The sequence below is a fragment of the Onychostoma macrolepis genome, chromosome 23, assembly GCF_012432095.1.
Source record: "Onychostoma macrolepis isolate SWU-2019 chromosome 23, ASM1243209v1, whole genome shotgun sequence".
Taxonomy (NCBI): domain Eukaryota; kingdom Metazoa; phylum Chordata; class Actinopteri; order Cypriniformes; family Cyprinidae; genus Onychostoma; species Onychostoma macrolepis.
In genome coordinates, this window is record NC_081177.1 from 5,398,356 (window position 1) to 5,425,403 (window position 27,048).

Below are 27,048 nucleotides of genomic sequence, written 5' to 3' on the forward strand. Positions count from 1 at the left end.
TTTTAGCCTTGGGTGTAGGCTTGATTTTGATATAGGTGGGGACATAAGAGCATTTTTGCATTGATAGACTTTTGACCACAGTTTTGTGTAATCTAAAGGGTTTATTTATAGCTATGGTAGCAAACATTCATAAAGAGAGCTTTTTATGTTAGCATAAAAATATTATCAGACAATAATTACAAAATATTGATTATGTAAAACCAACATTACAGCAGCGGGTTTAAAGATCTTTTCTTTGGATTGTTTACTCAAAAGAGAATATAGGCCTAGCAAAATATAACTTACTTAATTTGTGTTTCCTGCTAGCTAAATTTCACATATATAAACAAACATTTACTAGCTCTAAACCTCTTTTTATTATATTATACAAATGGTAATTAATACAAAACACTAAAACACTTTTACTATAATAAAGCCATCTCTCTTTTTCGCTCTGTTTTCTTTGTTTTGTTTTATAACTGTACTGCTTTAATGGTTTTATGTTTTGTGCTGTTTAATAAAGAAAGAAAGAACGTTACGCGCTCCAAAGTTCTGATCTAAATTAAATGATTCGTGAACTCGCTCAAAAGTTTCGATATAATCAAATGATTAGCGGTACGTGCTCCAAAGTTCCGATCTGAATCAAATAATTTGCGAAAGTCCCGATAATGATTCGCGAACCATAATTTCAGATCAGGTCTTCGTAAGTGCGTTTCACGAATCTTGACGAATCTTCAATTTGACTGATTCTAAAAGCTCCATTTCACCCATACAAGCTTTTTAAAATCATTACAAGCGATGCTGAAGCGAAAATGAATAGATCTTTTGACCTGTTTTTTGCTAGTGAGTTTGAGTTTGAATCAATCGGATCCTCCTTTTTTTTATGCGTTCAGCCATGTTTGACTGTCAGTACTACTACTACTGGCTTAGTTTGCTAATTTCATGACATTAACTGTAATGAGTGAAAAACGCATGATGTTTACAAATAAGATATTGTAATATTTTGTAATAAATGATAGTATATATTAAGTAGTAGATAGAAGTTTATATTTAAGTTGTATGATAGTCTATATAGAGTGATAGTCTATGTAAAAAGAGCAGAGAAGCAGATGAACACAGAACCTATTTAATATAATTTAAGCCATGTAGCTACAGTTTGTTTTTGTTTTTGTTGTCCTTGTCATTTGCTGTCTTATGCAGCGCTATGACCCCAGAAGAACACTGTTTCGTTTCTCTGTGTACAGGATGTATAAACAAAATGACAATAATCTCTGACTCTGACTGACTGACTCTTAGCTCTGGACGCTGTGGAGCTTAGTGTGGATACTGGAAAAGCTGAACACGAAGCCTGGGCCCACCCTGCTAAAACAAACAAACAAAAAAAACAATAGAAGCCCAATAGAAACCATCACAGAAATTCTAATGGTTTCCATTAAAATACCATTATAAATTAGTTTTTTTTTCCAGTAAAACCATTACAAAATTCCTTTTTGTAGTGTGTTTTGGGCATTTTTTCCAATAGGATTTAACATCCCACCAATAGAATCCATCACATACCAGTAGACACCATGGTTTCCATTAAAACCAATACAATTCCCATTATAACCAATAAAACCATTACATTTTCTATTGTGTTTTGGGCAGGGTTCTATTGTTATTTTCAGCAGGGGTATTAAATGCAATTAACAACTCACCAACATTACATATGAAGTATGTGGTCTTTTATTAATTTGCAGGTGTATATTACAGCGTTTTGTTTACTTTATGTAGAGCTTGTGTAAACGGGCCAACCTCAGACAACAGTCTTTTATGTTTCATTAAAAATGTACACAAATAAAACTAATCCGAGATCAAGTAAAAGACACACCTTGGTTAATGAAATTACGTGACTTTAGCAATTTGAAACTCTTCGAACCCCTGTCCCGAAACAAATGATTCACAAAGGTTTTCCAACGCTGCTGTGATTGTGGACCATAGTCCCAATAGGTGGCAGTAATGTCCGATTTTGTAGTTTAAACTCCTCTGTAAAGGAAACGAAGCAGCAGCAGACATTTTTTTACAGTTCAGACAGTGCTAGTTTCCGAAGAAACCCGCATAATTTTAAGAATAGCACGTTTAAAATGGAAAAGTGGTAAATGAAGGATATAATATATCTGTCCATGCTGGATATTGATGGTTTCATTACGTAAATCTTTCAGCAGAAGGGAGGCGTCACTGATGGAGAGAGACAAAAAACTGAGCAGAGAGGTTTGTAACTTACATGAAAAAGATTCACTTAATCCCGAATGACTGTGTGTGCTTGTCTTTTCAGTTTTTCCTTTCTTTCCGCTGAACTCCTTAAATTGATCCGTTGATTCCATTCTCACGTTTCAAACCGTTTTCAACTGGCTTTGCTTCAAGATCTGTTTATACCCAGTGCAAACCAGTACAAAACTTGTTCAATAAATAAAAATGAACATAAATGTCCTTAAGATTAAACATTGGCACATGCACAGATTAATTTCGTTGCAGATTGAAACCAGTATTTGCTAAGAAAATATTGTAAGTGCTAGTAGAAGCTTTAAGCATTCCTGTCAGACATAATGACCGAACATGGCTCCAACAACAACAACAAAACGTTTCTTGCTTTTTGTACATCCTGTCTGCCAGCAGTTTCTGTTCTTTAAAATAGTTTTTTTTTTTAATATATATATATATATATATATCTTAATAGGAGCGGCTGTCGTTATATAGTTGTATTGCCACTGTGATTCTTTGTTTCTTAGGAGATGGAAAAGGATCCAGTGGGTGTGACTGATGGAACAGATTCAGCCTGGAGCATCAGAGATCAGCTTTCTGAACGGAGATCCAGAAACACACAGGACTCAGAGATCAGCCTCAGTTTACTTTGTTACACTGACACTCAAGAGAGTGTGTGTGACAGTCATGCATCTACCGATCAAATCTCCACAGAGTCTTTGGGTTCAGACTGTAACGCTGAAGAAGAGCAGACACCACTTAAGATGTGCTCAGTGAAGCTAGAGGACTGCAGGAACCTAACAGAGATGAAAAGAGAAACCACAGCTGATGAAGAACTAAGCGATGATGATGATGACGATGTTTTTATTCCCTCAGGTAATTTCCTTCTTTGAATTTTTGTACGTTTTTCTTATATTTTTCTGCCTTGTCAATACCTGTTACAACAAAGATGGTTTCAAAGTCATCTTTTTATCGTTGTTTGTTATCTGTGTGCAAAAGTCTGGCTTTTAACCATGATATATTAATTATTAAGGGCTGTAATTAATGCTAGTTTTATTATATGCCATTTATTTCTTGCTTGTATTTTGGGGGGAAACTTTATTTCTCATCCTGTCTAATGTTGCCCTTCAACAATGTGCAAATTGGGCTCTACATACAAATATAAATGTTTGAATGTAGCTTATGTTACAGTTAAATCCAAGAGAAGTATGTTTTTCATAACTGTTATAACTTGATGGTTAGGCCTAATTTACTTACAGCGTCAAAATCAGCTCCTTAATTGAGCGACTGGATCAGTTCAGTAATTCTGAATTCATTAGTGTTGAAAAATGCCAATAAATCTAGATTAGTCACTTTTGGATGGCAATGGCACTAATTATGATTCTTGGTCTTAAAAAGCAGTTATATTTAATTGTATTAACATGACAGAATTTACTTTAAGCGTGTAAAGTCGATACTTCCAATCTCGTTTTCTACAAAAAAAAAGGAGTTCCCTTCCATTTCTTTTTGCTTTACATTTGTCACAATATAATGGATTTTTGACTATGTACTGTTTTTATTTTTAGACTTAAAAGAGGAAAGTGAAATTCTGAGTGAAGAGGAGGAGATGCATCAGCATCAGAAACCTCATAATGTTTTAAGTGAAGAAACGTCTTTCGCAGGCTATGAATGTGGAACGAGTTTAGTGCAGGAAGGTCGAAAACTATACAAATGCCCTCAGTGTGGGAGGAGTTTTTCACAAAGAGAACAGCTTGAAATGCATATGAATGTTCACACCGGAGAGAAACCTTTCGCCTGCCATGAGTGTGGAAAGAGTTTCACACGTCAAGGAAGCCTTAATGTGCACATGAGAGTCCATACTGGAGAGAAGCCTTTCCTGTGCCCTCAATGTGGAAAGAGTTTCAGTATTAAACTATATCTTAAGAATCACCTGAAAATTCATACTGGAGAGAAACCGTACACATGCACTGAGTGTGGGAGGATTTTCTCACAAAGAGGACACCTTGACACGCACATGAGATCTCACACCGGAGAGAAGCCTTATACGTGCAATGAGTGTGGAAAGAGTTTCACACGCCAAGGAAGACTTAATATTCACATGAGAACTCACACTGGAGAGAAGCCGTTCACGTGTCCTCAGTGTGAGAAGAGTTTCATTGGTAAACATTACCTTAAGGATCACCTAAAAGTTCACACTGGAGAGAAACCGTACACATGCACTCAGTGTGGGAAGAGTTTTGCGCATAAAGGAATCCTTAATGTGCACATGAGAGTTCACACCGGAGAGAAACCGTACACCTGCCTTGAGTGTGGAAAGAGTTTCACACGGGCCGAGAGCGTCAAAGATCATCATCTACGAATTCACTCTGGAGAAAAGTCAAGCTGTGATCAGTAAAACACAATTTTGGGTTTAGGACTTGTCAGTATCTGATACAAGAAAGACAGTTTCAGAGATGCTTTTAAAGTCACTTGCTCTACATATATGCTATGCCTTATACTCAAAAACAATGTGTTTTTCTTACTGTAAAGTGAGCTCAACAAAAACTCTTTGTGCACAGCACACAGACCCAACTAATCATTAATGAAATTCATTGTTGTCTAATTTAATAATATATATATATATTTTTTTGTAATTGCAGCCATAATAATATTTTTTATATTTAATCATAACAGTTCTGCAGGGCCATGGACTGTAGACTATTTAATTGTATGTATTTTGTGTATTTAATATGATGCTTATTTAATGTTTATAGATATAAAATGACAAAATTCACACAAGTCAGGGTTTTAAACTGCATTTAGAACTGTCCTAAAATTGCAGTCATTGTATCTGTCCCCCACCGACAACGTTGTGAACGTTGAGATCATCATGGACCTTGTAACTCTCCACCGTCTTGAAGAACAAAAGCTCAAAGCAGCGCACGGCTAGTCTGTTGTATGAGGTGATAGTCATGTACTACACTGGAGTGCTAAAAGCCACCTTGAAAAAGTACTGGATTCCTCTCAACCTCAAACCGCAAGAGTGAGTGGAGTTTGATTATTAAACAGTCCCACCAGAGACTTATATTATTATGTCACAAAATGTCTGAATTGGTCGTTGCATTTTTCAAAAATCACTTGGTGATGAGGCCAGGGATTCATGGATCTTCATTAGCTTATGTTGCATCTGTTTTCCATAAATTTAGTTTTTTTAGAGGGAAAAAAAGCACAAAACAATCAAGCTATTGTACCTAATGTTTGAGGAATTGGTTGAATTTCCATTCATTTATGAAATTGCAAAAAGTCAGTGGCCCAAAATGTAGTTGTTTGCATATATTGTTTCATTGTAAATGTGCAATGAAAATGATGGCAAGGATGGATGACTGAAAGCAAGTGTGGGTGTGAACAAATATTCATATTGCAGAATTTAAAAAGGAAAACTGTTTTGTTTTTTACATGGAAAAAAAATATGGTTACTATATGGTCAGTCTTGTGAAAAATGCTATGTAGTGAAAAGTTAGTTTAGTTTTAATTTCTTCCAAACAAAGCTTTTGCTTTAAATCAGAACAGGCACTACTATGCAAAATGATCAACAATTTATTATAATGTTTTTTTTTTTGTAATTTTTTTCATTGTCATTAATGGCATATTCACTTGTCTCCCTTCAGCCAAGTCTATTTGTTGGACTCTGCAGTATAAGGAGTACATGAACTATCTGGTGGACCAGGGCACTCCCAATCAGACCAAACAGATTCTGGCCCCACAGTTCAACCTCAGCCTGCGTACACCAGACCTCATCATCACTGTACGTCAATGATCCACTAGTCTTTATTTGGGACATGTAATCATTTTTACATTTCATGATGTTGACATGACATGAGTCCAGATTAGTCACATGGGTTTTAAATCTAATGTGATTGGCTAGAAATGTTTTATAATCTTGATCATGGATCTTAGATTCAAAGACTTGTTACTTTGAATTTAGCAAGCACATTTTTTTGACTTGGCATGCAGATTTATTTTTGTCTTTTTCTTGTCTTTTAAATAACAACATATGCATATTTAATCTTTCAGATCGAGTGCTTCATGTTTGGTAGGCTATGTATATTCATTTATTTGAAATGACAGGTGAAATGATCAGTGGGTTTGAGTTTTTACCTTCATCATTATAACATGGGCTGAGGAATGGATAGAGTTGGTCAGTGAAAGATAGACCAGTGAAAGAGTAGATATGAGAGCTGGACTCCACGTCATAAAAAGAGACCAGACCCTCCTCATAATCCACAAACACACCAACCTTCTCAAGCTTCTCTCTCTGAGACAAAGAGACAGAGGGATTTTCACAAGCTTTATATTGATTCTCATTCCTTAGAACCAAAGTCCAGCATCCATCCTCAGGACTCAGTCTGACCTTCCCCTTCTTATTTATGGATTCTCTGGCCACTCCTAAATCCCACTCGGCCTTGCCCTTCACCTGCACCTCAAAGTAAAATTTCCCTGAAGAGAAACCCTCTTTTCCCAGAACATCTAAACATGAATCAAATCTATTTGGATAGTTAGGAATGTTCTGCTTAATGTTTCCATGACGGACTTGTTTTCCATCCTTAGACAAGATGAGTTAAGGATAAGCTGTATCGGGATCTAGAGTCACATCCACTAAGAGAGAGATAAGAGAATATGAACAAGCATTCAGAAACATTAGTTTATAAATGCAAAGTAAGTGTATAGGAGATGTGCTGCTCACAGACACCCGTGAACAAAAGTAGTTTATACACAGGATTTAATATTGACTTACCAGTTTGACCAAGTTTTTTATGTACAGTTTCTAATTCCTTCAGCTGAATTAGAGATTTATTGAGAGGGCACACATTCATATTAAGAGTCAGTACTAATCTCCGTCCAGTTTTTAGTTCGTATAGAAGTGCAAATGGATGAGTAAATCTACAACGGGAGATAGAAGAAATTTATCAGCATGAAAAGCATTTTATGGTTTATCATTAATGAGAGATGTTCACAGACCTGTAGGAGGTGGAGATCATCCTCAGTCTGTGAGAACTGTTCCAGCTCAGTGTGTCTCCTCTTTAGCTCAGAGATTTCCTGCTGCAACCCTCTTATGTCCTCGGGGTCTATATGACCTATCTATTGACGTTTCATTCGTTAAAAAAAATGGTTCCCTTCATCTTAGAGGAATGAAATTTTGTGACTTTTCCTACATTATCTATCTATACATGCACAGAAAAGCTGGGCTTGATTCGGTTGTTCTAAAGGTATGTAAAAAAAAAAGTCACACTCATGACCATTGAAATGAATGGAAAAATCGAAAAAAATGTGTTTTTTATTTTTCATTTGTCAAAAAAAATCTATAAATCCTGAATAAATCTGAAAATTTCCATACCACAATGAAGTCCTGGTACTAGAGCACAAATGTAATGTGGAACGAACATGATCACTTGCACACACACAGGTGTGACTCCAATTGAAAGCATTTTTTTTAGAAATTGACAAATAAAATCAATAATTCCAGCATAAATCTGAAAATTTCCACACAGAAATGAAGGCCTGGTACTAGAGCAGAAATGCAATGTAGAAAAGGCATTCTCACTCAAACACACACACACACACACATACACACAAATACACACAAACAGGTATGACTGCCACAGCCAAATAAAATCAGCCACAAATGCAGAACAAAGATAAAAGGAGTGAGACCTAATGCACACACACATGGGCACTCACACACAGAGAGAGAGAGAGAGAGGTGTGACTGTCACAGAGAGCATCTGTATGGAATTTGTCAAATGAAATCAGCCACAAATGTAGAACACGTGTGAGTGAATCAGTGAGACCTAATGCATGCGCACACACACATGCAGAGAGAGCAAGGGAGAGATGAAAGGCAACTGACCTGTTCAACTTTGAGAAAGTTTACTCTTGAGATCTAAGAGCTGCAACTTTGTTTTGAAAACAGAGAAATTGTTCCCACAGGAAAGGTATAAAAGAACTCCTGTTCATTTCTGCATATTGCTGCTGTTTTATATATATATATATATATATATATATATATATATATATATATATATATATATATATTATTACATTTATATCTTCTAAATTCTAAAGTTAATAATTTTTTTTCACATTTGGTTCATTAAAATAAATAATATTCAACTACAATCTGATTCTAAGTCTTGTCCTTTAGGTGTTTCTTATGTGGCGATTTCTGTGGTATTTTGTAAAACGGACATTTCAAAACGCATCAAAACGACCAAAATTCTACTATTTGAAAGAATATTTATTTTAATGTCTTGTATAATGTTTATACATGTATAAATTCACAAAATGTATCACAAAAGTTATGATATGAGCAGTTGGCCACATCCAGTAAAATGAATGGATCTCTATTGCCCTCTGCTGGGTATCTATGGACAAAACAATTTATTTCTTAAATTGTAATTCCTTCAGGTTTGTCTTTGACCAACAGATGGCAGAATTGTACAGCTAACACCTAGATCAATATCCAGAAACAAATCATATTTAATTTAGATCATCATTTAAGTATTTTTTTCATAAAAAATTAATATTTCACACGCAAGCTAATGGTATAGTTGAGTAATTGTGTGGTATATAGGTACAAAAGTACTTTGTATATCCAAAAACACAGCATTACTGTATAGATGACAAGTAAACAAAAAAAAAAATATATGTATTATTAAAAATGTACATTTTTTTTACAATCATTCTTTAAATTTTGGGGTCATATAGACCCCAAAATGCACTGAGTGTAAACAGGAAACCGCAGACATATGAGGGTTAATGAGATCTTTGGCCTGTTTCTCTGTTGATTTCTGCTGCTTTTCCATTTTCTCCAGCAGCTCAGACTGACATCTCTCAAAGGAGCGGCTTAGATCAGTGAAGAGCTCAAGACTGGTTGATTTCTCTTTCTGTGAGATCAATTATAAGATTCATCTATTAAGTATTTAAATATGGGTTCATTCAAAAACTGTTATTAACCTGATTGAAATGTTAGAGTACATTATTAATTTTAAATTATTTTATCTTCTACTCACCTTTCTCAGCTCTACTGAGTGCTGGATCTCTTGAATCTTCTTCATTCTGTCCTGGATCATCTGCTGCAAATCTGTCTGTGTCTTAATGATCTGATTCTACATGCAGAGAAAAAACAGATGCATTTATCTCTCAAATTTGCTTTACGTTTTCTAACAAAAAGTCTTTATTTGATTATTAATTTTTAAACTAAATAAATAAATAAAATTTCAAGGCCCCAGGAATTCAAAATTGTGTTTTTGAATCTTTTAGTCCATGTTTGACAGTTTGAAGGGTAACTTATATTTGAAAAAACCTGACAAAATCAACTTCTAGCAGATGGAATGAAAGACGGGTGAGATCTTCAACCTGTCAACACACATTGCATTTCATGGGGTCTTTTATAGTGTTTGTATTTGTTTATATTTCTTGCCGCCTTCTCTTGACTCTCCTCCTCTATAGGAACAGTGCTGTGATTCCTGTGGTCTCCTTCAGTGCAGGACAGGCACACACATATGATCATCTCTGCAGAACAATTCCAATGGTCTCTGGTGTTTCTGGCATATATAATGCTCCAGATTTTCCACAGCATTGATCAGTGTGTGCTTCTTTAGACGTGGGACTCTGTGATGAGGTTTCAGGTGAGTTTCACAGTAAGAGCTTTGACACATCAAGCAGGACTTCACGGCTTTCTGCTGTCTTTCATCACAGATGTCACAGAACACCTCAGATCTTCCTAGCTCAAACTTCTCCTTAAAGTGTTGCACAACCTCTCTGAGTGTTGTATTAATCTTGAGATGAGGTCTTTTGCTGAATTTTTCATTACAGATTGGGCAGAAACAGCCTGGATTGGTTTCCCAGCATTTGTTCAGGCAGGTTCTGCAGAAGTTGTGTCCACATGGAGTGGTGACTGGATCATTGAACACATCCAGACAGATGGAGCACTGGAGCTCCTCATTTAGTGGACCACTGGAGGTGGCCATGGCTGAAAAGGCAAACAATAACAATATACCCTCTACAATGCTGAATTGAACAGTGTGGATAATACTGTTTACTGATGTGGCCAGGGCTTTGGCTGGCTGTATGGGCATGTACAGTTTTGTAACAATATACCACGTCAGATATGGCAACATTTCTATGGTTACTTACAACACGCCTTGTTGTTCATAAACTGGTCTAACTTGTGTGTTAACTTCGTAAATACAAAAGTCAAATCATGGTCATATGGGCTTGTGTTAAATATCATGTCATAGGTAAGGTAATAAGGTAACAAAACTAAAGTTTTATTTTTGAAAATGAAATATTACAGTGCCTAGAAACAGCAATTTATGTCAAAGTATTGATTTGTCATGTCTGTTCTGTATAAGAAAACTTTAATTCTGAAACTGTATGGGTCTTTGCAACAAAATGTTCATAATGAAAGATAACATAGCTGTAGTGTTTCTTATGGGATACACTGCACGTGAAGAAACACTGCAATAGCAAAACGGTAAAATTATTTATAAAACAGTTGGCCACAATATATTTCTAGCCACAAAATAAACACCAGTTATAATTTACTGTAATTTTACATGTTTTTTATTGGACTGTTTTCATTCAATCATTCATTCATTCGACAACACATCTCGAAATTAGTTTACAGCCAAATAAATTACATATTTTAAATATTCCGATATTTCAGAGTTTGAATTGGCGCTTACATTTGCATCACTTATGGCTTACCTGAATATCAGCTGCGATCACAGAGTGTTTGAATCAATATCTGCTTATAGAGGCTTAATTCGGTTAAGTTTCACCTTCACTAAAGCCTTTTACTACTTTCATGAATATTCACTGCTATATAGCATATGTAAGTGCAAGAAACGTCTGTCATTTTATTTTGTTCATTTTTAATACAGTGGCAAATATCGTCTCTCGATGCACAACTACAAATTGTCTGGACAACCGTCACGATACTGAAGCGGGAATCTCAGTTTTTTAAATTTCAACGGTTATTCTGAGGAGAATCTGCTGGTTTGTCGAGGTAAGATATGCGAGTACTGATTTTGTATAATTTTCATGATATAACAATTTAATAATAATAATAATTCAAATTAAGACGTGTATACGCAGGTAAAAAATGTATTATCGAATTGAGGAAACAGTAGGTAAAATCGCACAAAAAAAGAGAGAAAATACTCACAGAGGATATAACAACTAACAGTTAGTGTTCTTCGCTCCGGACGGTGTGGCCCAGGCCAGGACAGTCCCTTTGTAGGTCACAAAGCAGATCTTTTTACAGAAATGAAAGTGAGATTCATCCTCAATAAATGTAGTTCTGAGTCTCTACTCTGTCTAACAGTAGGAGACGCTGCAGATCTTCAGCCCGCTGATAAAATCATTGAAGAAAGACAAGCCTGTGTCTGTTTACAGTTTTATTTGCATGATTAGGCCTACATGTTTGTTTGTTTGTTTTTTTTTTTTTTTTTTATATCTTAAGTTTAATAGCTGATTTCATAATTCTTTTTGAATTTTGTCTTAAAAGAGAAACACGTTTTTTTTGTTTGTTTTTGTTTTTTTTCTGAGAAGGAAGGCACTGTTCCTATGAGGCACTATTCTTGACTTCACCTTGATTTAAAATAAATATTTAGCTAATTGATTTTTTTTTAATCTATTTACATTACAGGGCTTCCATTCTACCAAGATTAGCTATAAACATTACAGTAGCCTATATTTAAGCTGAAATTCTTGCTTCAATGCTGATTGTTTAAATGCAATAACTGATTTGAATTTGTTGTAAGTAACATGCCACTTTATAGTAATCACAATATAGATCTAGTTTGCTTTATTTAAAGTCTAGTTTGACTGCAGCAGTGATTAGTTTGCCATCTAACAGTTGAATTGTGTTACAAATTTGAGACGTATTCGGAAATCCATGTTTTATTTTATTCGTCAAATTTGAGAGTATAGCCTACAACCATCTGTATATGGAGACAAGACAATAGCAGAAAATGACTGAGGGACGGACATTGTGTGTCCCATAGAAAGATGAGAAGTCAGATAAAGGGTGGAGGTGTATGACTTCATCTTTTTCTATTTTTTTCCTTCAGGTAAGCCGCATTTAAGGAAGTTACCTAGTAATAAATCTGCATGCCATACAAGCATACCTAGTTCTCTCTCTCATAAACACGCATCCCTTTTCAGATGCCTGCAAACCTCAGCCAGTGTACTATTTAACAACACTTGATGGGTGATCTGACATGTTTTGATCTCCTGAAGTCCAATGAAGAAGCATGGATAACAGAAAGACAGTGCATATTCCTCAGGTAAGGACCTTTTTTTCTCAATAACAGGTTTATTAGTATTCAGTGAACAAAGTATGTTTAACTACAACTTTGTTGAAATAGAACAAATAATCTTTTAAATAAACTGTTTATTTAAATACACAAAATGGGTATCAAACGTCAAAAACATTTGATGGGGCTGTAAATGAATGTAATGTGAATTTGTTACAAATAATCTGTGATCTCACTTTCATGAACAAATTAGTGCATTTAATCTCCCTCACTGAAAAAAACTCTCTGTCTCTCTCCTATAATGTTTAATAAAAAGTTCAAATTTAACAAGAAGCTCAAGCGCGTGTCATATAAACTGGTGTCCACAGTGATGTGAACTAGCATGAAAAAAACGTCCTCATTTCAACAGTTTATTGTGAGCGAGTTCATTGCTACCAAACAGTGTTGCGTGGAGACTGCATGTGCTTGTCTTAAGAATAATCACAGCTCTTGACTTAAACTCTCATTGTTTCTACAGCTTAGCAACGAAATGCAGCTGAATGTCATGAACTGGGTGAAATCAGGCAAAATGAGTATAGATGAAGTTCTGATTCGGGCTAACAATGGCACGTTACACAAGCAGCGGAACTTTGAGCTGGAGGTGCAGTATGGGCTATGTTTAAAACTCCTGACCTTCATGCTAAATTAAGATTTAAAGATCTTATCAGCATTTTAATTATGTCTTTCTATTGAGTTTTAATTTTTAAAAATCATAAAATAGGTCAGCAAAATGGGTGTGTAAGTCATTCAGAGCACAGCTGGACTGAATTAGTCACATTTTTCTTAAGAGCTTTGAAATGTTTTGACAGTTCTGTTTAAGGAAATGATTTGTTGTTCAACCAGTCTTCGTGGTACAAGCCCTAATATCATGAGCTTTCTATGGTGATTGTAATCAGTCCTAGTCGAGTTTTGTAAAGGGACATTTTGCAAGGAGGAAGTATCATTAGTTATTTCTTGAACTCTTTAACATTATCATTGATATCTCTGTTGCAGGAAAAACAGTCACAGTACAACTTCAGTGTTCGTAAGTTCAACCGCTACATATGGCAGAAACGAGTGCTGCAGGTGTGTATCTTCACACTGAACTGCTCTTATACAGCTCTGGGCCCGTATTCACAAAACATTTTATCTTAGCATTAAGAGTTCTCCTAAATAGCAGTGAAAGTTTTTAGCTAAGAGTTTTTTCTTAAAACCTATTCACAAAGCTGCTGAGACAAACTTTTACTAAAGAATAGAGAGAGTAAGGGCGGGTTAACCTCGTTGCTATGGATGATGTCAGCATGCTTACTAACTATGCACACAGTGATTGGCTGATAGTCTCTGTCAGAGATTTATTCATAGAAATATTGTAGAGCGCAATATCATGTTACCATAATCAAATAAAGGTTTAAAAATAAAAATGTTAATTGCCACATTCAAATAAAGATTATAAGTGTCTCTAATTAAGGAAGTATATGTTCAGCTTATTGTCAGCCTTTAACATGTATGTTTCTCAAAAACAATTAGCGGATATGCATATAAACAGCCTTTTAATTAACAGAGTATAATAATCATGGCTGATAGTAATAAATGTAAATGTAAAGAAACAAACAAACAAACTGAACACGAGAACAGCTGTTACTTCTTGCCCAACTGGTTAATGAAAACAAGGATATAATCAAAGGAAAATTTGGAGTTGGGATAACCTCCAAAACCAAAGGTGATGGTGGTTTTTTAAAAGGTCATTATCATCAAATGTTGATGGCAACAGCCATTTTAGGAATAGTTTGTGGCTTGGTCTTAGTGATATAGGAGTCCTCTTCACTACTCCTAATGTTTCACAGATTTAGGAGCTAGTTTTAGCACTAAAACACTTTGTGAAATACTCTTAGAGCAAAAAATTAGGAGTCCTAAATTTAGGATTGACATGCCCATTATTTTTAAGATTTTCTCTTAAATCGGCGAGTTATGAGCTATTTAAGATGTTTTGTGAATACGGGCCCTGGTCTCTAGAAACCAAACACATATAACAAATGCACACCTTTTTGTTTCAGATTGATTTCAGCACAAGCCTTTTGTGCAGCATTGAGAAAGGCATTGTGAAACGGCAGCTCTGTTTTTCTGAGGTGAAAAACTGTCATGATGCACCAGGGACCAGGTTCTCGATTTCGTTTAGAGATCGGTCTGACTATGAGCTGGAAGCTGCGTCCTTAGAGGACAAGCAGCAGGTGAGAACATCACATGCTACGGGGATTGAATTTCAATTCTGTACCACATCGTTAAAGGAATAGTTCACCCAAAAATGCTAATTTACTCACCCTCAGGCCATGCAAGATGTAGATGAGTTTGCTTATTCACTGGATTTGGAGAAATTTAGCATTACAGCACTTGCTCACCAATGGATCCTCTGCAGTAAATGGGTGCCGTCAGAATGAGAGTCCAAACAGCTGATATAAATAATCCACAAGTAATCCATATGACTCCAGTCCATCAATTAACATTTTGTGAAGTGAAAAGCTGCATGTTTGTAAGGAACAAATCCTTTATTAAGGCTTTTTTTTCTCAACTTCAAACCGTTGCTTCCAGCAAAAAGTACTTTTTTCATAATATTGCTTTTTCCAGTGAAAAAGTTATCTTGTCTAAATCAGGAGAGAAATATGCACAGATCAAGCATATCTGAAAACAGTCCAAAACAATTCTAAACATAGATGTTGGTCAATTTTTCTAGACTTTTCCACTGGAGAAAGCGAAGTAATAGATTATCAACTCATATTTTGGCCAAAAGCAGTGGTTTAAATTTTAAATTCCTTAAAGGGGTCAACGGATACCCATTTTCCACAAGTTGATGTGATTCTATAGGGTATTAATGAAAAGTCTGTAACATAATTTGGTTAAAATTTCTCAATGGTAGTGTAAAACAACACCCATTTTACCCTGTCAAAATCAGCTCTGTTTTCAGCAAGCCATTTTAGTGCATGTTCCTTTAAATGCTAATGAGCTCTGCTCACCCCGTGACGAGCTGTTCTCATGATACTGTTTACTTTAGCCGTGGAACTTGCTAACTAGCATGTTATTAGGAAAGGCGATTTTCAAAGAGTCATAAAAGAACCTTATACTCACTTCTTCTGTAGGTGAGGCTGGATCACAAATGATTCACACGAACATAAACGCATTTAGGTAGATCGGGGGCGCATTTCCTTCAAAACAAAGGTAATCCACTGCATCTTCAGCGGCTCAGATGTCGGGAGTAAATGACGACTGCTATGTTCATTATTACATCCAACAACAAAACGCCTCAATCGCTTAGGAGACATTCTTGTCTACATCTGCTCCAGCGTCGAAACAGTGGCGGACTGTAACAGGTCGCTCAGGGCAGGTCTAAGGTAAAATGCCGGTGTCAGTCAACAATCGTGGGAGCGGCCTGGGTCTGTGTGACGTCACACAGACAGGCATCTGAGAATGGCTTTATATGAGAAAGGGGAAATGATTTAACGAGATTTAAAAAAACACTGGATGGATCTTTATCATTATAGGGTGGTTGTGTACACATACTGCCAACACACATTTCAGTTCAAACAACTTGTAAAAGTGCATGTGGCATCTGATGACCCCTTTAATGATGGATTTATTTCTTACAAACATGCAGCTTTTCACTTCATAGAATTTTAATTGATGGACTGTAGTCATATGGATTACTTGTGGATTATTTTTATCAGCTGTTTGGACTCTTATTCTGACGGCACCCATTCACTGCAGAAGATCCATTAGTGAGCAAGTGCTGTAATGCTACATTTCTCCAAATCTGTTCTGATGAACAAACAAACTCATTTACATCTTGAATTGTCTGAGGGTGAGTACATTTTTAGCAAAAATATTTCTTTAAATACATCACAAATCTGCTGCCCTTTCTAAATCATTATTATTATGATGAGTTTGCATGTTTATTTGATGATAATAGATCAAATTGTGTTTCTGATGACTATCTCACCTTCAGATCATGCAGCTGGTAAATCAGGTTATCTACAGTAACATATACAGTCCTCTTGTGAACGGGAACTCTGTTGAAATGCAAACTCCACACTTGCCTCCAACTCCTGACAACCTCAAAGAGGGCCACCTATTACTGCAGAGAGGAGGACTGGCATCATTCAAATGGAAGAAGTATGAACATTTTTAACTCTGTTTTGTCTGCTTCTTGTAGACTACTGCTTAGCAGTTGTTATACTAGTTAGACTGGAACATAAGTCACAAACATCTTATCACTTTCAAATCATCTTTAGGCCATGTTTGTTAACATTTTAGTGGTGCTTAGTCACTTAGACAGGCATCCTGGTGACTCAAACTTTTTAAACAAACTCCTAACTATAAGTATTAAATTACAGTATGCTACTTTTCTAAATAATATTACTTTTTTTTTTTTTTTTTAATTTACCTAAAAACAGGTGAAAAAAATCCCTTAGGCTTACTTTGGATCATAAATAGGAACTATAGGGGCTGGATTCACTCAAATCAGAAGTTAAGAAATTTTTTAAGATAAATATATAATTTTTATGTAAGAATGTTCTTAAGTGCAATCCTTGAAAAATTCTCAAGTTCTCACATATTGTTCTTAAGAACATTCTATTTTTTTTTCTTAAGAAAATGACAGTCTTTAGAGTTATCTGATTGACTGAATGGCTGAAGACTGAAGAAAATCACTTCAAAGGATGTCTTTTTGCACTGCCGGCATATTACCGTAATAATCATAACAAGCTATTTTTGTTATAACCTGCTTGACGGGTGTTTAGCACTTGGCCTCGCATCGTTTAATGCACTGTGAATTTTGAATAGTTTATTTATCTACCTTATTTTTCAAACGCGGAAGCTGTTTTCTGTAAACTTCTGGTTCATTAGTCGCTATAGGGAAATAACGATAAGAATAAAAAGAGTAGTAAAGAGTACCGTTTGCACTACAAGCCACTGTGTTCATCTAAAAATAGCTGGAAACTATTGACACCAGAAGCCAGACACATTAAATTTACAAATAGCCGTGCCCACTCTTACGGGAAAAATAAGGTTGAAAAGATAAAATTCAACAAACTACCTATTTGACTTAGTTTTGTAGAGTTGTAACTGAATTTTAAACTTAACAAAAAGTTGCGTAATCATGCCTGATTATACCCTGGTCCTGGAGGCACCCCAACACTGCACATTTTGCATGTCTCCTTAATCAAACACAACTGATTCAGGTCATCAGCTCATTAGTAGGGACTCCAAGACCTGAAATTGGTGTGTCAGAGAACGGAGACATGCAAAATGTGCAGTGTTGGGGTGCCTCCAGGACCAGGGTTGGGAACCAATGATGTAGAACACCCTAGCGACCTCATAGCAATGTGCTAAATAACGCTGTAGGGCCTGCATAGCAACAATCTGGCAAGCACACAGTACAACCTAGCAGTGTCACAACAAGTTGTGCACTGCAAGCACAACAACATTTCATTTTCTTTATTGCAGAATTGTTTTGTTAATAGTTTAAATAGAAAATATGCTGGCAGTAGAAGAAGTGTGTGATTTGTACAATGACTTTCAGGGCAATTACTTCTTTATTTATTTTTTTGACACCTTTAGATACCTCTAGACTTTTTAAACAAGTAGGTTTTTTTAATATATATTTGTTATATGGGAATGTATAATGAGTAAATAATTAAATACTTTAATAAACTATGCAACTTGGCCAACTTATTTTTGAAACATTATATATAGGGAGAGACAATTTGGTAAAATCTGTGTACACAACTGTTCAAAAGGTTGGTTCAAAAGTTCTGAAAGACAATATATTTATTCAGCAAAGATTAGGGGTGGGAGAAAAAAATCGATTCTCTGATGCATTGTGATTCTCTCTTCAACGATTCTGAATCAATGCTGAATTTTTCAGAATCGATTCTGAGCTTGTTTTTTTTTTCCCGCATATGGCACGTGTGCGCGCTAGAGACGTGGCGGGCTTCATTGCACAGAATTTGTGCTTCCACCCGCCATGTTTTACTTTAGCTATGCTTTCCATATGCTTTCATTTATACCATTTGGAATGCAATACTATTAGATGCACGAAACTCGCGCACTGACAGACTTCTTTCGTGCGAGTTTGTTTGTCCTGAAGCTCGATTGCGGCTGCGGTTAAATGCACTTGCATTTTCGAATACTTTTATATGAAATTGATGTACAGGACAAAACATCTGATATATCGAAATAGATCTGTGCATTAGTCTGAATGCTGTTAAAGCTGCCACTGTCTGATCTCATCAGTAATAATCAAACGGCATTAATGCTGAGGAAAACAAGAAAAACCCATAACTATTGTCTGTAAACTTTCGGATACTTAAAGAACACTTATTTTAAATGAGTAATTGTTTTAAAAAGCCTGCTTTTAAATAAAATAAATTGTGCACAAAATAAATTTGATTTACAATTTATATGAAAATGTAGCCATGTGCAGTAATATTGAAAACTGAGAATGTGACGCATCGTGATATTGAGTTGATAATGATAATTGCAATTGAATTGAATCGTGAAACCAAAATTCACACCCCTACTTTTAAGATGGCAGTAGCTTACTGACACACAGAGATTCCAACTATAAACAAAAAACATAGAAACTGCAATTTTAGTTAAGATGTAAAGTTGTAAAGATGTATTTGCACAGCAGAAGAATTAATTGGGGAAAAAATGTAGATCAAGAATCGTTTTGGAATCAGATCATGACTCCCAGAATCGGAATCGAATCGGATCAGATCGGATCGTGAAGTGCCTGAAGATTCCCACCCCTAGCAAAGATGCAGTAAATTTATCAAATATAACAGAAAAATATAACATTTTAATGTTAAAATATTTATATTTCAAATAAATGCTTTATTTATTATAATATAATATATTCCACAATAATACATTATAATATATATATATATTTAAGATTATGGTATGTTTTGCACTCTTAGATACGAGGCTAATCTTCAGACTGGTCAGCTGACCTTGTTCCCAGTCACTCAGCAGTCTGCCAGCAGTAATGCAGGTGTGTCTGTTTCCTCCAACGAGTCTTTCTGGAGTCTTTCAGACATTTATGCCAGTGTGGATGATATCAGCTGTACTGGGGGTGATGGGGCAGCTCTTGTCATCCATCTCTCCGATGGTAATGTCAGGGTGGATACCCCCTGCAACACAGACACCTTCACACTGCACAACGACAAGAATGACTTCGTGTGAGTCGAGTGCACTTTCAGTGACTGATCTTGACCTCTCAGTAAATAATAGTCAAGAGTAAATGATTGTGACCGAACATATCGTTTTTGTCTTTGTCAGGTTCCGAATACCGAAAAGCGACCACATGACCCCAGAGGCCATAACAAATGAGCGAGATGCCTGGGTGAAAGCGATCAAACAGCTATGTGTGGACTGGAAGCGAAATTCACATCTTGAACACTTCTATGAAGCCCCAGAAAAAGATCTCGCTGATGTTACAGAGTCAGAAAGTAAGACACAAGACGACCACGTGCCGCTCGCACCTCCGCCAGTGCCACATTCACTGAGACCGCGCTTGCCCAGAACATCCCCGAATGTTCCTGCAGCTTTTCCAGCAGCACCAGAGCCAGAAACCGCTTCCCGGGAAGCATCAGAAGCAGAACCGAAGCCAACCCTTACAGCACAGAGAAGAGCTGTGCACAAGCCAGACCGGATGCCCTCAGCAGTGCCTGTGACCTCACCAGTGGCCACGTGCTCATCACCGGCACCGTTTGTTTTGCCCCCGACGTTGCCTGTGCCGTCAGCAGTGCCAGGTCCTGTCCCTCCTGCCCCTTTGCCCCCTCCGCTGCCCATGAAATCCAAGCCGCTTTCAGAGAGGACAAAAGCTTTTCACTGGGACCTGGTGGCTCAGGATAAGGTATCAGCTTATGCATTCTGTTTTATATTTGGAAGGGCTCCAGATGTGGCAGATTTTTGGTCAGACAAGTGTCATTGTGATGATATTATAGTTATTTTTAATTATTTTTTTATTTTTCATTTTCTGTTTTCATTTTAATTTTAGGCAACCTTTTAGTATTTGTTGTTTTTTTTATTTTTATTATTATTTAAAATGTGTCTATGATAGTTTTTTATGAATATTGTCTATTGTAGTTTCATTGTAATTTAAACATTTTTGTAAATATTTTCAGTTTCAGTTAATATATATATATACATTTTCATCCAGTATATGAATGAGAAATGTTGCTTTGGCAACTACTTGAGATAAAATACGTAGTTATAATTTGTTTTTGCATGTATTTTATTTCGGTCAATGTTTATTTTATTTCAGTGTTAGCTTTAGTTGTAGTTAACTATAATAACCCTGGGTCAAATAAAATACAATTTAAGACATTTTAGTATAAATGCATTTGTACAATATCAAAATTGCTAAATTAATTGTTAGTTAATTATTTAAGATTATGAATTATGACCATGTCAAGTCAAGTCACCTTTATTTATATAGCGCTTTTAACAATACAGATTGTGTCAAAGCAACCTTCAATATCAAAATAGGACAACAGTGTGTCAATAATGTAAAATGACAAGATTAAACACTCAATTTTCAGTTAAAGGCATCTCATTGTTGAATTCAGAGATGTCATCATCCAGCTCAGTTCAGTTTAAATAGTATCTGTGCAATCAAGTCGACGATATCGCTGGAAATTGTATTTGAAGAAGTCTCTTATGCCCAAGGTCGTCTTTATTTGATCAAAAATACAGTAAAACAGTAATATTCTAAAATATTATTACAATAGCAACTAGCTTAAATAAAAAAAAAAATCAATAAAAAATAAATAAATATATATATTCGGCACCGACCGAATTGCCTCGATACCATTGAGTATCGAAAAACGTCTCGTCGTTCGGTACCAAATTTCGATACCTAAGGGGTTAATCTCAGTGTCAGTGAGCCAATAAGCCTGCAGCACTAGGTGCGTTCAACTAGAAGCGATGTTTCAAGCCGGCTTTCCACTATCTCCGACAAGTCATTCATTTCCAATGGAGAGTAGTGCGGGAGCTGCGTGGAGTTCCGATCATATGCAGATGTCCACTCATACTACACAACCGAAAGCGCGTGTTACGTGACCATTCATGCACAATACACTAGACAATAAATAAGATTTATATTCAGCTTTTACTCAAAACTCACTTTAAAGCACCATCGAGTGCTTGTAATAACTTTTGATTGCCGTCTAATGTGCTGTTGTAATGTAATGTAATGTTGCTGAAATATGTTATTAGGCTACCTCTGAACAGCGATCATGGAAGAGAGAGCAGGCAGACAGCGCTGGAAGCTGCTAATGCTCATCAGTAAATCAGTGGAAAATTAATAGAAATGATGATTCTGTCTGAGCTGTGCATTTTAAAGCGAACACGCACTAGTGTAAATGTAGCCTAACAGATGTGGAAACTGAAGACTAGGTCAAATAAATAATGATAATGTAATCTTGTTCAAATTGATTTCATAAAATTGGTATCGAAAAAAAGTATCGTTCAGGAACAGGTATCGAAGTCAAGGTATCGTATCGATATAGAAAATTTTTAAAAGGATACCCAGCCCTATATATATTTTCTTTCAAGTAATATATATTTTTTTATATATATAGTTGTAATTTTAGTTTCATGTTTTAGTTATAGTTAACTACATTAAATTGGACAAAATGCAAATGACCATTTTAATTTTTGGTGAAAAAAGCCCCTACATGGGGCTCATTTTTGTTAAGTGTGTGTGATGATGTTGTTTGCTTATGAATTCACTTAAAAGAGTGATTCAACATTGCATATTGCAATCGCAGCATGGTTGTCTCATCAGTTAAATAGTCGTTGCGCTAAATCTGTTTCCTAATATGTGATCATTTTTATGCCTGCTGAATATCATTTGCATTCAAGGCAATGTCTTGATATGAAGTAATATCATATGAAATAATGGAGGTATTGACTGTTCCCTGCATTCGCAGATTGAGAAGTCGATGTGGTCTCGCAGGAACCCCAGGAAGACTGAAATTGACACCTCGCGCTTGTATGAGCTGTTTGGAGTGAGAGAGATGGGCCACGTCGGCAGATCAGAGTCCATCAGTACTATGGAAATCATGTTGAACTCAAAAATCGCTCATAATTTCAGTAAGTATTTATACGTTTTTGAAGAGTCTCTTGAATCTTTTATCCAGTAACTATGAGGTTTTGACCTCTTTTAGGTCATTAGCCAAATATTTAAATGAAAACTGCCCTTTCACCCTTAAAATATAGAAAATCACAACCAGGATATATTTCAAAAAATGTTTGGAAAGGTTTGAGGATGAGTAAACGACGGCAGATTTTCATTTTTAGGCGAACTATTCCTGTAAAGTAAGAGGATCACGGCCTTATGTTGCTGCTTGAGGAGTAACGTCAGGCCGTGGCTCGTTATAAATGGTGTATTTGTTGTAGAAGTTGTGGAATCAGTCATGCTGAAGTGGGTTATTGATCTCTGTGGAAGGATTAGAGCAGCAACAGAGAGGACCATTAAAAACCTCTCGTGGATTGACTTTGAATAACAATAGATCTGACAAAACAATTTGCGTGTAGTTTAGTCCTCAATAGAGTTTAAAGTTTGAAAACACACTATGAATTAAAAAGCAAGCTTTTAGCAGACAGCCGTACCGATTACTCTGTTTCTTATGCGTCATTGTAAATGAGAACTGGTTCTCAATGGATTTACCTGGTTAAATAAAGGCAAATAAATGTGTTTATTAGAGGTGTTTGCTAAGGCAGATTTCACTGTTAGTCTTGTTTATACTGTTTCACAACCCAATTTGTGCTTCAGACATGAATAATAGCTCGAATACTGTGACTTATTAGGAGAGGTGTGCAAGATTTTTATCTGGCAGATGATAAAACAGGCAAATATTGTAATTCAAGTTACATTTATTGATGTATTTTCAGTACGTTTACATTTTTTGATGTATCATATACATATACATACATACATACATGCATATATCGTAAACCCAAAAGTCTGAGATCACATTGATAATCTGACTCAAAAGCTAATTTAAAGGGATAGTTCACCCAAAAATTTAAATTTACTCTCCACTTGTTCCAAACCTGTGTGAGTTTCTTTCTTCTGTTGAGCACAAAATAAGATATTTTTAAGAGTGTTGGTAACTTAAAAAGTTCACGGTAGCCATTGACTTCAATAGTATTTTTTCCTTACTATGGAAATCAATGGCTAGCGTCAACTGTTTGGTTACCAACATTCTTCAAAATATCTTCTTTTGTGCTCAACAGAAGAAAGAAACTCACACAGGTTTGGAACAACTTACTTTTTAAACCTTTAATCCTAGAAACAAACCTTAGGTTTTGCATTTTGACAAAATTAAAACAAATAAATATTATGATGTAAAATTAAAACTAAAAACATAATACAAAACATTCAAATATGAATAAATGCAATAATTCAAAAATAACACTGGAACAGATTGAAATTCTGAGTTTTACTTACACTGCTGGTAATATAATGTGTAATGGAAAAAAATATATATATTAATTTGGAAAAGTGGAAAACTGTTCAGACTTTTTGACCATACTTTATGGGGTATTTAGCATCCTTTGAAAATGAAATTAAAAGCACATACAGAAAAAATGCTCTGGAACAATTTACATATTGACAGAAAACCTGATAAAACCTCAATGCTGACATCTGAGCATGTCACAAAAGCTACATCTAGGTGGCAGTGTTGCATTAAACTGACAAATCGACTACTTGGAAATTGGAGCATAAAAAAGTTACTGCAATATTCCTGTGCCCTCTAAGTGATACTAAATCATGGAATATGTTGATTCATCACACTGGGTTTCGAGTGTTCTGTTGAAAATAACTCTTTGTGATGCTTGTTTCCCAGAAGCCAAGTTTTATCATACATAAGAAGCATGTTGATGTTCTCTCAAGCGTGTCAGAGACCTCACAAAGCATGCTATTTTTGAGCACCTTGTTTATTTCTTATGTTATGTTGCTTTGCTGGTGGACTTGAATAGCTTTAGAAGCTTTGTAATTATTTTGTACATGGTGTTCACCGACTTAAAAAAAAAACTATTAAAGATAAAACTGATTTGCCAATGGAAGTAGGTCCTTATGATCTCTGCTGTTAATATTTAAACTATCCCTAGAAGTGTTTTTTGAGGCCACGTTTTTGTGCTTGATTGTTGGATTCTAATAGACAGCCACAATTTTATGTCCCCAAAGTGCACTTAAACTAAATTGCGAGTTGAAAAGGGTTACCGTTACCTTGCACATGCAAAGTTTTACACTAAGACATTCCCACAAATTTTTCATTCTGTTTTCACCTGAGTACTTCACAAAGAGGTAAATCAAGGCCTCGTCTGCTTGGGGAAGAAAAGAGATTGGATTTCAAAAGCAGGCGAATCCCTGTAAATCTGAACGACAACAATAACACTGGCAGCAAGCAAACGGCTGTGAGTTTCTCACGCAGGTGCCTCAATTAGGGAAGCGGTATGAAAAATGCATGGCACCCTTACTAGCCTGCATGTCAGCTATCTCTTCCCTTCCAAGTGTCCTCTTCCTCTTCCCCTGTCTCTGACAAGTTGCGGCGGTAGGCAATCAGGGCCCGGAGCAGCCCCCAGGCAATTTATCTCTCAGCCAGTCTAACACGAAGGGGCAAAGGGCTATGGAGCTCGGCAAAATGATAATGCCTCCTCAGATGAATATTGCATGTTGATCAGTAATAACTCAGCCAGAAAACTCCCCCGACTGCATGGAAAAGGAAAGAGACTCGTGGGGTGATTGAGCTCGCAGGGGCTCCTACATGATGTGAAGGAAATGCCTGCATGATTTACCCCATCCCGATTGTCCCATCATATACCACATCAGTATTATAACATACATTGTTTATGTATCTTTACGGGTTTCGCTGAAGCATTACACAAAAAAACGGCGGTTAGAAATGCGACGCCTTAGCTGGTTTCATTACCACGTAGCTTTACTCCACACAGGCACAGACACTGTAGCAGACATAGCTTAAAGTTGCTCTGCGCACGGATGGCTATGCGGTGAAAATACAGATGGAGGAATTATGGGATTGTGCATTGCACTCATGTCCGGATCTTATCATGAATCAGCTTTCCATCAGTAAGTAGTAGTTTCGGCTAAACTTTTTCACCCCTTCGTGTGGATAAATAAACAAAATGATTACAAATCATCCCTCAGTGAGGTTTATTTGAATATAGAGTATGTGATATTATTATCTTTGCTCCAAAACATGGTGAGTGGCCCACACAAGCAGTAATTTAAAACAATATGCACACATTACTGTTCAAAAGTTTGGAGTTGGTCATTTTAATTTTTTTCTTAGGTTTTAGTATTTTTTATTTTTTATTTATTTTTTTATTTTTTAGTAGTTACTTATATAAAGGCTGCATTTATTCGATTAAAAATACAGAAAAATAGTAAAAATGTGACATGTTAAAACAACTGTTTTCAATTTGGATATATTTAAAGGTGCACTAAGCAATTTTTGAAAAACGCTTTTGACCTCCGTGTCGGACCATGTCCCAAAACACACTTGCAGCCAATCAGCAGTAAGGGGAGTGTCTTGTATAGAGAAAAGAGAGTACACAGGATGGATATTAGCAGATTGATTATAGATAGAGAGAAATGGAACATTAAAAAAGAGGAAAATATCGGAGGAACAACATTAAAAAGAAGGGTTACGATCAGGCGAGAGACCCGTGTAAATATCGGAGCAGCTTTCCAGCGGTGGAGAGAACTCAAGGAGCGGTCCGCGATCATCGTTGCCAGGGTTGTGTACGTACGGTACATGGTTGGGGCGGAGATATCAAAATAGGGCCGAGGTCCTGTTGGGGCATGGGCGTGTGTTTTTTTTTTTTGGTGCTTTCAAATATCAACATCTTTTGGCAAAAATCGCTTAGTGCACCTTTAAAAAGTAACTTATTCTGTTGATGCAAAACTGAATTTTCAGCATCATTACTCCAGTCTTCAGTGTCACTTCATCCTTCAGAAATCATTCTATATTCTGATTAAATGTTCAAGGTACATTTCTTCTTATTATTAATGTTTACAGTTCTGCTGCTTAATATTTTTGTGGAAACTGTGATGCATTAAATTTCAGGATTCTCTGATAAATAGGAAGTTTAAAAACAGCATTAATTTGAAATTAATATATACATTGAATTCAATTAAATATAAGTGGATCAATAAGTGGTTTGGAGAATGAAATTAAATAAAATTAATGAAAATTAATTAACCATCTGTCCACGGTGTGAATCAAAATAAAATAAAGCCAGAGACCCAAACTTTTTAACTATAAAAATATTAAAAACCTAAATTCACATTCCTGATCCTTTTAGAAATCATTCTTATATGCTGATTTGGTGCTCAAGAAACATTTTTGATGTTGAAAACTTTATATTTGTGTGAAAATCATGATACGTTTTTATTTTCAGGATTCTTTGATGAATAGAAATT

General features: G+C 35.9%; 2 protein-coding genes and 1 pseudogene across 11 annotated transcripts in view; 2 read left to right on the plus strand and 1 right to left on the minus strand.

Annotated features, from left to right (window-relative positions):
- Positions 1-2,032: 2,032 nt before the first annotated feature.
- Positions 2,033-9,834, plus strand: LOC131532155 (uncharacterized). Of its 6 annotated transcripts, none has more exons than XR_009268852.1 (6): positions 2,033-2,226; positions 2,745-3,093; positions 5,865-6,001; positions 9,069-9,142; positions 9,276-9,598; positions 9,706-9,834. XR_009268852.1 is itself a non-coding variant. In XM_058763605.1 (5 exons), the coding sequence occupies exons 1-4, from the start codon at positions 2,152-2,154 to the stop codon at positions 9,102-9,104; spliced, it is 594 nt and encodes a 197-aa protein (XP_058619588.1). In that variant the 5' UTR covers positions 2,033-2,151; the 3' UTR covers positions 9,105-9,142; positions 9,706-9,824. The 6 variants fall into 6 exon arrangements, 3 of the variants coding, with proteins under 3 accessions (XP_058619588.1, XP_058619587.1, XP_058619585.1); XR_009268853.1 differs by having other exon boundaries at positions 9,072-9,142; XM_058763605.1 differs by lacking the exon at positions 9,276-9,598 and having other exon boundaries at positions 9,072-9,142; positions 9,706-9,824.
- LOC131532164 (E3 ubiquitin-protein ligase TRIM39-like) lies at positions 6,305-10,376 on the minus strand (annotated as a pseudogene).
- Positions 10,377-10,965: 589 nt separating this feature from the next.
- LOC131532152 (uncharacterized) overlaps positions 10,966-27,048 on the plus strand; it is a 54,731-nt gene continuing 38,648 nt past the window's right edge. The window contains exons 1-10 of one of the 5 annotated variants that reach the window (XM_058763590.1): positions 10,966-11,266; positions 12,186-12,332; positions 12,427-12,548; positions 13,036-13,158; positions 13,551-13,622; positions 14,591-14,764; positions 16,531-16,697; positions 19,508-19,768; positions 19,869-20,445; positions 22,526-22,688. In XM_058763590.1, coding sequence (XP_058619573.1) covers positions 12,516-12,548; positions 13,036-13,158; positions 13,551-13,622; positions 14,591-14,764; positions 16,531-16,697; positions 19,508-19,768; positions 19,869-20,445; positions 22,526-22,688 — 1,570 coding nt within the window. In that variant the 5' untranslated portion in view covers positions 10,966-11,266; positions 12,186-12,332; positions 12,427-12,515. The remainder of the gene's footprint in view (positions 11,267-12,185; positions 12,333-12,426; positions 12,549-13,035; positions 13,159-13,550; positions 13,623-14,590; positions 14,765-16,530; positions 16,698-19,507; positions 19,769-19,868; positions 20,446-22,525; positions 22,689-27,048) is intronic. The other 4 variants (XM_058763591.1, XM_058763593.1, XM_058763592.1 and 1 more) reach the window with 4 other exon arrangements.

Excerpts from the sequence above, each read along its gene's own strand:
- LOC131532155 (XM_058763604.1), top strand. The coding sequence starts at position 2,152 with ATGGTTTCATTACGTAAATCTTTCAGCAGAAGGGAGGCGTCACTGATG. Across the intron at positions 3,094-5,864 it reads CGATGTTTTTATTCCCTCAG|CCAAGTCTATTTGTTGGACT; the intron begins GTAATTTCCTTC and ends GTCTCCCTTCAG. Across the intron at positions 6,002-9,068 it reads CACCAGACCTCATCATCACT|CAGCTCAGACTGACATCTCT; the intron begins GTACGTCAATGA and ends CATTTTCTCCAG.